This window comes from Pinus tabuliformis, chromosome 4_2 (assembly GCF_031772625.1).
Source record: "Pinus tabuliformis cultivar Carrire ecotype Pingquan chromosome 4_2, CPIR1, whole genome shotgun sequence".
NCBI classification, from domain to species: Eukaryota; Viridiplantae; Streptophyta; class Pinopsida; order Pinales; family Pinaceae; genus Pinus; species Pinus tabuliformis.
In genome coordinates, this window is record NC_142304.1 from 354,795,604 (window position 1) to 354,807,611 (window position 12,008).

Below are 12,008 nucleotides of genomic sequence, written 5' to 3' on the forward strand. Positions count from 1 at the left end.
AAGCATTCATATAGAGGCAGTTGTGCCTGTCAAGTTCATAGTCTGCTAAATTAGATAATAAAAAATAAAGCAAGTTGTCTCCACGCAGGGAGCAGTCCAAAACTATACACTAGCAATGTTCAAAAATGAAGCCATTGCTCTACGCAGAGAGCCATATATATGCTGTTAAATCAAAAGTATAGTGCTGTACTGAACTAGACATAGTGAAATATATACAGGCTATTGACAACAAAAAACAAGAAAAAGTCTGTAATGGGATTTTATAGCCCATCATCCATATGATCATCAAAGGGTCTGTGATAATGCTGATAGTAGGACCCTCGATTTCCTCCTGTATCAGCTAGTTATCTCCTTGTCTGTGTGCTACCTCTTTGGAGAGTTGATCAGCGATGGTGTTTTGTTCCCTGTAGATGTGACGACAAACAAATGATTCAAAGGAAGTAGTCATTCTCTTTGCCTCATCTAATATGTGTCTCAACGTAAATGCATGACAATGAGATGCATCAGTCAGCCAATTGCATACTATTTTAGAGTCTCCAAACAGCTGGAGATGTCTGCATTGTTTTTGGATGGCAAAGTATATGATGTGCTTGGCAGTGCACAGTTCAACATAGTTATTTGTGCCTCTGCCTAAATTAATTTGAATTTTATAGCATTGTGATTCGTTGAGATAAAGAATTGCTCCTCCTCCACATCCCACTTCTTGTGCCGAGCCATCAAAAAAAGCCCATGGTTTCGATTTGTCAATATCCACCTGTCTAATGATGCGAACAGGGCCTGAGGTTTCATCATCTGGTATCATGTTATAATCAGCAATAGTATGGTGAAGGATTGTGGGCCAATGAGGGGCTCTAAGATTAAAGATAGCCTGATTCCGGGCAATCCAAACTGCCCAGCAAGCAAGCAGCGGGATATTGATGGATTTCCCCGAGTGGTTATGATTCCAGTTCTCCCATGCATCCATTATGTTATTGCCATGCCAATTTTTCAAATGCGGGAGGTGAGTGATGAGGGCATGCCAAAACTGTAATGTAATGCTACAGTTCAAGAATAGGTGTACAGTGCTTTCTTCCTCCTCATGACAAAGATGGCAACGGAACGGTCCGTGAAAGGATCTCTTCATAAGATTAGTGCCCGTTGGTACTTTATCAAACAGAATGTTCCACATAAGCAATCGAGTGCGAGGGGCTGACTTGAGCTTCCATAATGCTTTCCATGAGGGGTGGATATTCTGAGGTTTGTGTGGCTCCATGAGTTTTAGATAGCCAAGCTTCGGGACATATGCTCCATGTTTAGCAAAGGCCCATATGATTTCATGAGGTCCTTCAGTGAACCTGATATGAGCTTGTTTGAGCGCGTCCGTGTACTCTGTCCATTCATTATGCCACTGAGCCGGAATATCTAATGCTTGCGCGCTGATCCAGGCCTGATGGAGGAAGGAGGAGTTTGCTTGGTCGCCGCTATGCATGATATTGATGATACCTCTGTCGTTAAGATGCCCGATGAGTCCGGCTGATAGTCTATGAGTGTTTCCACATCCTACCCATGGGTCCTGACCTATGCGGACTGCATTGCTTGCCTTAATGCACCAAGTTAATCCTTCTCATAATAGAGGTAAGGTACCAATGACAGTTTTCCAAATGATGGATATGTGATGATTTTTTCCATGATGAGTGCAAATCCAATCCAACACATTCAGGGGTTTGATATATTTTGTATATGCTACCCGAGTCCAAAGTCCATCAGTGGTAAGGAGCTGCCACCCAAGTTTGGCAGCCAGTGCCCTAGAGAAAAGGTCGAGCCTTTTGATACCCCATCCACCCCAACGCTTGGGTTTAGCGATGGTGTCCCATTTAACCCAAGCAAATAGTCTACCTGGCTGATATCCCTTCCATAGAAATCTGCTGCAAATATGTTGTAACCTGTTCAGTATGCCCTTAGGTATCCAGGTGAGAGCCATCCAGTAGACTGGCGTGGCTTCAATCACTGCTTTAATGAGAATCAGTCTGCCAGCACGGGAGAGGTATCGGTGATACCATACTTGGAGTCTCTTTTCCACCTTATCTATGAGCCATAACGAGTCAACAATTCTGTAGCCATTAGGTTTCAGTCTGAAACCAAGATACTTTATACCATCCGACAGGGTCAAGTTGATAAAAGGGAATCACTGAATAGCATAAGCTGTTTCATGTATAGAGCAACAAATAGTAGTGATGGTGGATTTATCATCATTAATCTTCATACCTGTAGCTTTCTGAAAGAGAAGAATGGAGTTATGGAGGGTAGTGAAATCCCTAATACTGCCATTCAAAAAAATCAGGATATCATCAACAAATAATAGATGGGTGAGGTAGAAATTATCCGCAAGTTTAATGCCAGATAAGTGATGTCTGTCACGAGCAGTTGAGATAACTCTACTCAAACCTTCCATAATGAGTAAAAACAGCAGAGGAGAGAGCGGACAACCCTGTCTGAGTCCTCTCTCTGAAGTGAAGAACGAGGTAGCTTCCCCATTAAGTAATACACTGTAGGATACATCAGTGATGCAGCTCATAGTCCATTTGATGAAGTCATAGGGGAACCCCAGATGAGTGAGCAGCAACCTTAAGTATAACCAGTTAGTTCTGTCAAAAGCCTTGGACAAATCCACTTTAAGGATCATTCCTTTTTGTTTTTTGATCTGCAGGGTGTGCATGAGTTCTTGGGCAGTGACAATGGCCTCGTGGATCTGTCTGTGGTGAAGGAAAGCAAATTGCTCGGCGGATATGTGATGCGATAGAATAGGCTTGAGGCGATTAGCAATGGTCTTGGCTATAATCTTGTAGAGGCAGTTGCAGAGGGATATGGGACGGAAGTCATCAAAGGTGCTCGGGGCATTTGATTTGGGGATGAGAGCAATGAAGGTGGATTTAATGGCAGAGGATATTCTGCCTCTTCTTCTGCTGTCTTCTACTATCTCCAGAAGGTCATTACCCAGGAGTTCAAAGAACGCGAGGTAAAATTCAATGGTCCATCCATCAGGTCCAGGGCTTTTATATTTTTTGAACCATTTCAGTGTAGCCTCCAATTCTGCCATGGTCACTTCCTTCTGTAGTTCCTCAGCTTCTTCCTGTTCAATGTATCTAGGGAAGAGCTCGACCACTCTCATGATTTCCAAGATATTAGCTTCTACAGGAGCTTTATAAATGCCTCTAAAGTGCTCAGTGGCCAGCCTGGCCAGGTTCCGCTGTGAGGTAACAGGATTCCCTTGATCGTTCTTTAACTCCCAGATAGTATTGATAACTTTCCGGCCATTTGCAAACTTGTGATAAAATTTAGTATTAGCATCCCCTTCGGTGAGCCAAATAGCTCTGCTTCTAAGTCTCCAGCTTTCTTCCCTTTCTCTCAGTATTTGGGAGCGTTTTGTAATAAGAGAGGTGTAATTCTCCTTGCTTTCAGGGGAGAGGAAAGTCCCATTTGACGATTCTTCAAATTCGGCAATGACCCTTTCAGCCTCTTTTAATGTCTGATTATCTTGAATGCGCTTTTGATGTGCCCAGTTCTTGGTGATCTGTTTGAGTTCTGTAAGTTTCCTGACAAAACCCACTGAGATGTCCTCTCCTTCTCTGATGACATTGGATTGCCAGTAATTATGGACCAATTGGATGTAAGAGGGATCTTGAAGCCAAGAGGCATTAAATTTGAAAGGGCTCTTGATTTTGTGGGAATAGTCTTCAGCTTCTAAGAAAATAGGCCGATGATCTGAGATGCCTCCCGATCCAACCCATTGACGAACTCTGGGGAGGTTATTAAACAAAGATTCCTTGATAAGAAATCTATCGAGTCTCCTTGCAAGGCTTTGATCTCCACTTCTGTTATTTGACCATGTATATTGAAGTCTAGCAGACGGTATATCCACCCAGTGATGATCCTCTAGTAGGCTGGACATAGTATCTGTTAGTGTATCGACCTGGGAAAAGTGCCCCCATGACTCACTAAATCTGAGTGAGAAGTTGAGATCCCCTCCAAGAATAATGTTGTCTGCTTGGAAGAGTTCGGATTCAAGTAAGGACCGCCAATAGTTGGCACGGTCAGCACAAGGCCCATAGACATTGATAATTCTAATGTCTCTTACAGCAGAATGTGTACTAATGTCAAGTCCAATGAAACCTCTTCCTCCAAATATGTTCTTGACCTCTGCAACTCTGTTATTGACCCCAATGGCCAAGCCCCCCGATCGTCTGGATGCATCCAGTGCATGGAAGGTCCAGGAAGGTAGCCAGGCAGAGAGAGTATGGATGAGGGGTTCGGCTTGACAGAGAGTTTCTTGTAGAAATATAAAATCCATCTGAGATGATAAGATTAATCTCTTAAGCGCTAGTTTTTTGGCTAAACTAGAAAACCCCCAGCAATTGAAGGAGAGAAACTTCATGAGGGGAAGGGGGATGGGCCATCCTTCGCTCTAAGGGCCCTGAAAACAGTCTGCTGTCGCCCGAGGGCAACTTCTTCATCAGCAGTGTGCCTTGCCTTGGTAATGCGAGAGGGTCTACCACGAGAGTTCTTGAGGGACATGGGCATGCTAGCTAGGTCGAGGCCAACACAATCCGGTCCTCTGTCCTTCGGGCGGGGTCAGAGGGAGTAACGGGGGGAGGACTGAGACGACAGAAAGGATAAGGTATCCAGAGTCGAAGTGATTCGCGATGGAGGGGCCACTGGTGAAGGGAATGGTAGGGAGCAGATGAGAGAAGTGTGTGTGTGGAAACTCAGGGGAGGTGATGCAGAGGATAAATTAGCAGGGATAGATGCAGAGCCAATATAATTATGAGATGAGATGCCCAATGACATGCATGAAGGAGGAGATGACGGAGAAGGGATAGAAAACTTACCCGTATGCTCCAAGCCTGCTTGATCAGTCGATGGCTGCACAGGTGCTGGCGATGCAGGAAGTGGATCAGAGGGATCCATAGCAATGTCTGTTGTCTCAGTGTTGCTCTGAGGTTCCTCCACATTCTGAGTGCGATCCTGATCCCCGTTGGGCTGGGTAGGTTGCATCTCAGGGGGATTGTCCTGGGGCTGAGAGACTGCTTCTTCCTTGTCATTCGTCATCGTTCTCTTGAGGAGTGGGAAATCTCTATATAAGTGGCCCACTTTATGGCACCTGCGGCAGCGATATGGGACGCCTTCATAATATATGATCTGCTTGCACTTTGTATCCCTCCACTGAATGGTAATATATTCCAGCAGTCCTCCTCTTGTGTCCAGGTTGATGAGTATCCTGGCATAGGCCATCATACCCGTCTGCTGATAGGATTTATTGTAGCCCATGTATGTACCGATGGCATTGCCTATCCTCTTGAATATGTCTTCTGACCAATACTGGAGAGGAAGCCCTGGAAGCCTAATCCATACCAGTCTGATGCCTATCTGCTCTGTCTCAGGGTCAAATAAAGGAGACCATCTCTTCAGTAGCACCGGGGCATGGTCAAAGTGCCAGTAGGAGGACAGAACCCAGTTGGTATGATCAGCACGAGCGAATCTCAGTGCGAACCAGCCCCGCACGAAGGTCTGCACAAAGGGGATATCCACCAAGTGGTGGCCCAAAAATTCGGCTGCCCATGTCTTCAAGCGTGCTGTCGAGTAACTTCGGCCCCTGATGTGCCCGACCAAAACACGATCAGCAAAATCCATGGCCTCACCCCAGCGAATGTCCTCTTCCAATCTGAGAAAGACGTCGTCCTCTTTTGATTTGAAGCACTTGTATTTCCGTTTAGGGCCCCGTGGAGGGGGATTGCTTTGGGGGCGACCAGAGGGAGGGGTGTTAGCTTGCAGCGGTGCCGGGAATCGGGGTGAAGAGGAGGGTCCGCAAATGCCAGAAACAGAGGGGTGGCCTGAGAGCGGAGGTACGGAAGTGAAGCAGCCAGAAGTATGACCGAAGGAACCCGGGATGCCGGCGGAGGGGCATGGGAAAGAGGGGTTTTGTTGAGGGAGGGGTAAGGAGCCCGCTGCTGGGGGAATGGAACCAGGGTTAGGGTTAATGCAACCTGAGACAAACCCTAGGGTTGCCGGAGAATGAGGGGGGTGGAAAGAGCAGGCCAAGTCGGTGGATCGTCCGGGAGGACCACAGGGTTTGGCGGATGCTGGTCACCAAACGGAATCGGAGCAAATTGATCGGAGAAACCCGTGCTGTACATACCTCCGGAAGTGTCAAAAGGGGTGCGCCAGATGGAGACCCCTTCCAATGGGTCAGCGGAATAATCGACGGCCTCAATGTCCTCCATTGCCAGCTGCTTCTCGGATCTGCGAACACCTCGGAACAGAGAGAAAACCGGGGAAAACGACAGTTTGCAGTTCAGTAACGGACCGTGCAAGCTGTTCAAAATCCGTCACAGTAGATCGCCGGATGTCGCGGTTCAGTGCTCTGCTCCCCGTGAAAGCTACCAGCGAGTAAACGGCAGGTTCTCCGCGGTTAGTGTGAGCCGGTGACTGGGTAAGGCGAGCGCGTAACGGAGGGCATCGAGCAGTTACTGCAGACTGTCGAAACCCTAACCAAAGCCTTCCCGTGACCTAGCTCGCCCGGTCGCCATCCTCCAGTCCAGAACCACCATCTCTTAATTTCTTTACAGTTATATTAGCATCTTAGAGATATAAAAAATAATATCAACTTATATCAACTTACTCGTAAAACTATATATATATATATATATCTAACAATTCGTTTTTGTTTTATAATATTTTAATATAGATATACATACAAATTATGTGTACATATATTTAAAAATAATAATGTAAAGTATTATTACAAGTATTAAGTCTTTATAAGGCTATTAGCTAAATTTAAACACAAAGCCTTGAACTATCAAATGGTATATATATATATATATATATATATATATATATATATATATATATATATATATATATATATATATATATATATATAAGAAATTGTCTATAATTTTAATAATATAGTTAAGTCTCATTAGCACAATTGGTTGAGGATGGGTCTCTTTAGCAAGGTGACCCACGATCAAATCTCATGGGGGTGGTTGTGCCTGTGCTAGGGGGAGGAGACATGTTAAAAAATCTAGTCAACTTAGGGCTAGTGTGACCTAGGCCATGTATGATCCCCAGGTGACTTTGAAATATTAGATGCCCTTGGCTCATTGTTTCTCAAGCCATAGGTCAAGCGTAGTTAAATAATTTACTAAGTTATTGTAGTTGAATAATTTGGTTCGAAAGTTATCAGCCAGTATGGCTAAAGACAAGGATAATATTCGTAAAAAGAAACATGTGTTGATCTTATTTATAATATAACATGATTATTTCTTTTGTTAACTATGGTTGAAGACTAGAGTAAGCATACCCGAGGCAGTTGGATAGTTATGAGTAGTTGTCTACTCAGATCCCTTCTGGAAACAAAAAGCTTAAAAGAAAGGGCCAAAAGAGTATGATGAACCTGAGGCGAGGCAAAGGAAAGAAAACTACATAAGTGGAAATGACTCAATAGCTGGTTGGCCAGTGGAGTCTATTTGGGAGTTGTGGCTTAGACTGTGGATCTATTACTAAGTCTGGTAGTGACCAAATAGCTTAGTAGAAATTGTAAAATACTGATTCCAAAACTACCTGGGGATAGCTAGCTCCCGGGGAGAGGTGTAGTGAGACGACTGACCTCGCTGTTGGGAGGAGCATTGTTCGTTCGGGTGATTATAGACTCACAAAAGAAGAGATAAGTAATTATAACAAACTGATGGGACTGCAAATGTGAATTTCAATAAGAAAGCTAGTGCCTCGATTTTCCCCTTTATATTTAAGCATTGCATGTATAACTACCATGAATTGTGATATTAATGTGAACTAATAAATCCATTCTAAGTTATTACAATTACCATGAACTAATAAATCCATTATAGTTTATTACATTACTGTGATCAAATAAATATTGACAATATAACAAATACCATGATTTTATACTTGAATGAATAAAAGTGTAATCAGTAACAACAAATGCATTATTCAGTATAGTTAAAATAATCATAATCCATGTTCTTAAGCATAGAGAAGGAAAGAAAGAACTCATATTGTTGTCTGCAAGAAAATAAATCATACTATTATTATAGGAAGGGTAGCCATATTGTTAAAATAGGAACTAGGTTTGCATAGTCAAACAAGTGCAAGAAAAACTAATTTCTATACCATTTTAGAACATTGACTTAACTTGTAAATGGAACCCAATTTTGAACATCTATAAAGGAGGCTCGATTCAACTATACTGGGGTATTCCTCAGCTTAATTAACGAATGAAAATAATTAGAAGAAATAACTACTCTTCCTATTGAGCTAGAGTCAGATTTCGAGTTTATTCTATGTGTTTGGGAATAATTGAATTGGAATATTGAGACATAAGTTCTTGCAAATTAACATATTTCAAGAACAGTTGAACTAAACAAAAATAAAGTTTGTAAACTCCAAATTATAGCAGTAAACCCTCAATATGTTGAATAATTACGTATAACCCTTCAAGAAGGTAAACCCAGTTAAAAATTTCAAGCATTCCTTGAATTGGTTAACTAATTTCCTAAAAACCAGAAAACATAACAAGTTTCGGGCCGAGGGTACGAAATACTAAGGGATTAAACTTAAATCAAAATTTAACAGTCTAGAATCACACCCCTTTCTTACTTTACTCGAGTCTGTAATCACTCGTAGACTGAGAGGTCATGACCTTAAATATTCCAAAACGCAAAAACCAAGCTAAGAAATAAATCGAAACCGAAACCTCAAAACCCTTGGCAGTATAACCCACTACTCACAAAAATTGCTAAAGCGTCGTCAAACCCTCGACCGGTCCAGCAAGATGTACCTGCACCGAAAATAACAATGGGAAATGTTTTATTACAGAAATAAATTATGACAACTAACTATAGAAATAGTTAACTTCACCAAAAGAACTATTAGTATTACCTGTAAATTGTTGCCTCACAGTAAATAGAACTCAACATTCTTATCTTCTTGCATGGACCCTGTTGAAAGAGCGAAAGCCATGAGAAACGCGGGAGGTGAATTTCCAGAGTTGTTCCAAACCTTGGACATGACTGTAGACATATTTTAAAGCCAGGGAAGACTGACAAGCCAGGCGATTGTTAGAAGGGTCACTCACTACCTCTAGCAATGGCAGAAATTGCAGCAAGAAGAAAGGAGCATCAACTACATGTGGGGAGGTCGAAGAGTGATGGAACGAAACCCTTGTGTTCTGCGGAGAAAACCATTTCTGGCACTGGAGACAGAGAACATGAATGCAACCAAATTACCGAGGAAGCTCACAAATGTGTTTTTCCCTCCTCCCAAGGCGGCATGTACCTCAGGGTGTTGGTCCAACTACAAGGTGGGCTGGGTTTCCCCAAGGCAATTAAGGTTTCTCATAAGGCATGTTGCACGACATTAAGACTTTAATTAAAAACATTAAAGTTCAAGCAAAAGTTAATTTACCTACAAAATCTATATATATTTTGTATTAAATTATGAGATTAAACAAATCCATGGTGAGTTTTAATACATTATTGTTATGTTGATAATCTAGACATAAAGTCTTTACTTTTACTATGGGTATTTGTATTTTTTTTGTTTCATGTTCTTAAATAGTATATGGAGAGGTGTGACAGGTGGTATCAGAGAAAAGGTTTGACACTGCGGGTCTGATTAGATGTTACAAAACTCTGCCTTGTGTGTGTTCACAAAGAGGGAGAAGTATCATGAGAAGGAGAGGTGGACTCACCACTACACCCTTAGCGAGGCCTAGTAAAGAATGCTACATGATATCGGTAGAAGGAACTAATTATTAGTTATGAATTCAGCTGGAAAGTGAATCACGTAACAAAGTCATTGTGATGATGGAAACAATCCAACAATGTCAAGTAGAAATGGTGAATCTTCAAATAGAAAATGAACGACTTGTACGGGAACATAAGTGTATTATCAAAAACATGGCAGAGAAGCAAAATCATTGAAATTCAAAACCAAGTTTTGATAATGGTAACCGGGGTGAGTCTCACTGAAGAAAAGAGGACTCCATGCCAGAAGGGAGCCAAACACAAGAATCTATAGGTGGTCAGAGAACACAAGATAAAGAGATCAAGGAGACCTTTAATAGTGATGAGCGTAAAAAAAAGAGATGGAGGTTGAGTTACAAGGATAATTTAAAAATATTCAACCCCCAAGCTATGATGGTGAGACTGAGGAAGCTACTGAGCCCTGGTTAATAAACATAATGAAGTACTTTCAGATTTATGATTATGACAAAAATTTAAAGGCCCGGTTAGCTATTTATCAATTATAGGGAGAGACTACCCTCTGGTGGGAGTAAATAAAGGTAGTGCATTTTGTGGATGAGCAATCAATTACCTAGGATGCGTTTCAGAAATATTTTTGGAATAAATGCCTAACATTAGGATTTTATGACAATAAAGCTAAAGAGTTTCACAAATAGTGATTGGGACAGTTGACCATGGATGAAAATGTGGCCAAGTTTACCACTTTGTTGTGGTATGTACGATATTTACGAGAAGAAAAAGCTAAGGTAGTGGGTTGTCAGTGATTTGTTAACACACATGAAGGAATGACTTGAATTTGAATACTCGAAAACTATGGATGATATTTTGTGAAAGGCCCGAATCTGTTACCAGCAAATGCAAAAAAAGGACATTAATAAAAGTTGGACAACAAATAAGGGGTGGAGGACCGCACAAAATAATAGAAGTGATTGAACAGGTAACCCCAAAAATACCTTCAAAGGAAATCAAGGGAAACACATGGAGAGAGATCAATAGAAAACCCGATTCATAAATGAAATCAGGCCAGTGAATCCATCTAGCAAAGTTGAAGGTGAGCAAGGCCAAAGGCCACCTCTACGATGTTGGGGTTGTGGAGAACCACATTATATTAAAAATTGTCCATATCATGGGAGGATGGAACCAATCGAGAACCTCCAGGAGGCATCAACAATGGGCGATATAGCAAGGGAAATACCTAAGATTAATGCAGCCTTGGAAGACCGGAAATGAGATTAACAACCCAGAAAGATTGAAATAGAAGGTAAATGTTTAAACATGTTGTTTCAATTTTGATAGATCCTAGCACCAGTCTGAGTTACATAAGTCCTAGAGTAATAGAACTATGTCAGTTACAAACCAAGAAATTTAAAAATCCCTAGTTAGTTCAACTCACCACAAGTGCTAAGCAGTGAGTGGGAGTTAAAGTGGAGGATTGTTCCATTGAAATGCCAAATCAAATCATTAAGGTGAATTTAAATATTTTACCTTTAGGTTCGTATGACATTTTAATAGGAATGGGTTGGCTGGAAACTCATTGGTCTTTAGTAAATTGTAAGGAAAAGATTGTCAACTATTTGGATGATGAAGGTGTTAGAAGAGAACTACAGGGTATTAAGAGTCTAGTACAATTAAGACCCATCATTGCTTCCAAGGTAGGGAAGTGTTTGAGAAAATATTGTCGTATTTATGTAGTACAAGTGGGTTACGCTAAAACTGATAACTTAACCCTTGAGTTGAAGAATTTGTTGATCATTCAAGAGTTTGTAGACATGTTTCCTAAGGGAATATTGGGGATGCCACCTAAAATAGGTATTGATTTCACCATAGAATTAATACCCCGAGTAGCCCCAGTTTTAAAGGCTCCCTATAGGATGAGTTTACTTGAACTTACAGAATTGAAGGTACAGCTCCAAGAGTTGTTGGATAAAAATTACATACTTCCCAGTGTGTCACCCTAGGGAGCTTCGGTGTTATTTGTTAGAAAAAAGGATGGCACCCTGACACTACGCATTGATTATTATCAATTAAATAAATTAACCATTAAGAATAAATATCCATTACCTAGAATTGAATACCTATTTGATCAAGTCAAGGGCACTAATATATTTTCGAAGATTGATCTTAGATCAGGGCATCATCAAATCTGAATAAAAAAAGAAGATATAAGAAAGACTACATTCAATACCCGATATGGGCAGTATG

The 12,008-nt window shown here is 41.5% G+C and overlaps 1 protein-coding gene across 1 annotated transcript; it reads right to left on the reverse strand.

Annotated features, from left to right (window-relative positions):
* Window positions 1–340: 340 nt before the first annotated feature.
* LOC149169377 (uncharacterized) lies at window positions 341–4,327 on the reverse strand. The gene is made up of 5 exons (XM_089425171.1): window positions 3,062–4,327; window positions 2,425–2,956; window positions 2,245–2,300; window positions 1,727–2,125; window positions 341–1,579 (listed from the first exon to the last, which is right to left on the reverse strand). Exons 1-5 carry the CDS (start codon window positions 4,325–4,327, stop codon window positions 341–343), a joined length of 3,492 nt encoding a protein of 1,163 aa, XP_089281297.1.
* Window positions 4,328–12,008: the final 7,681 nt, after the last annotated feature.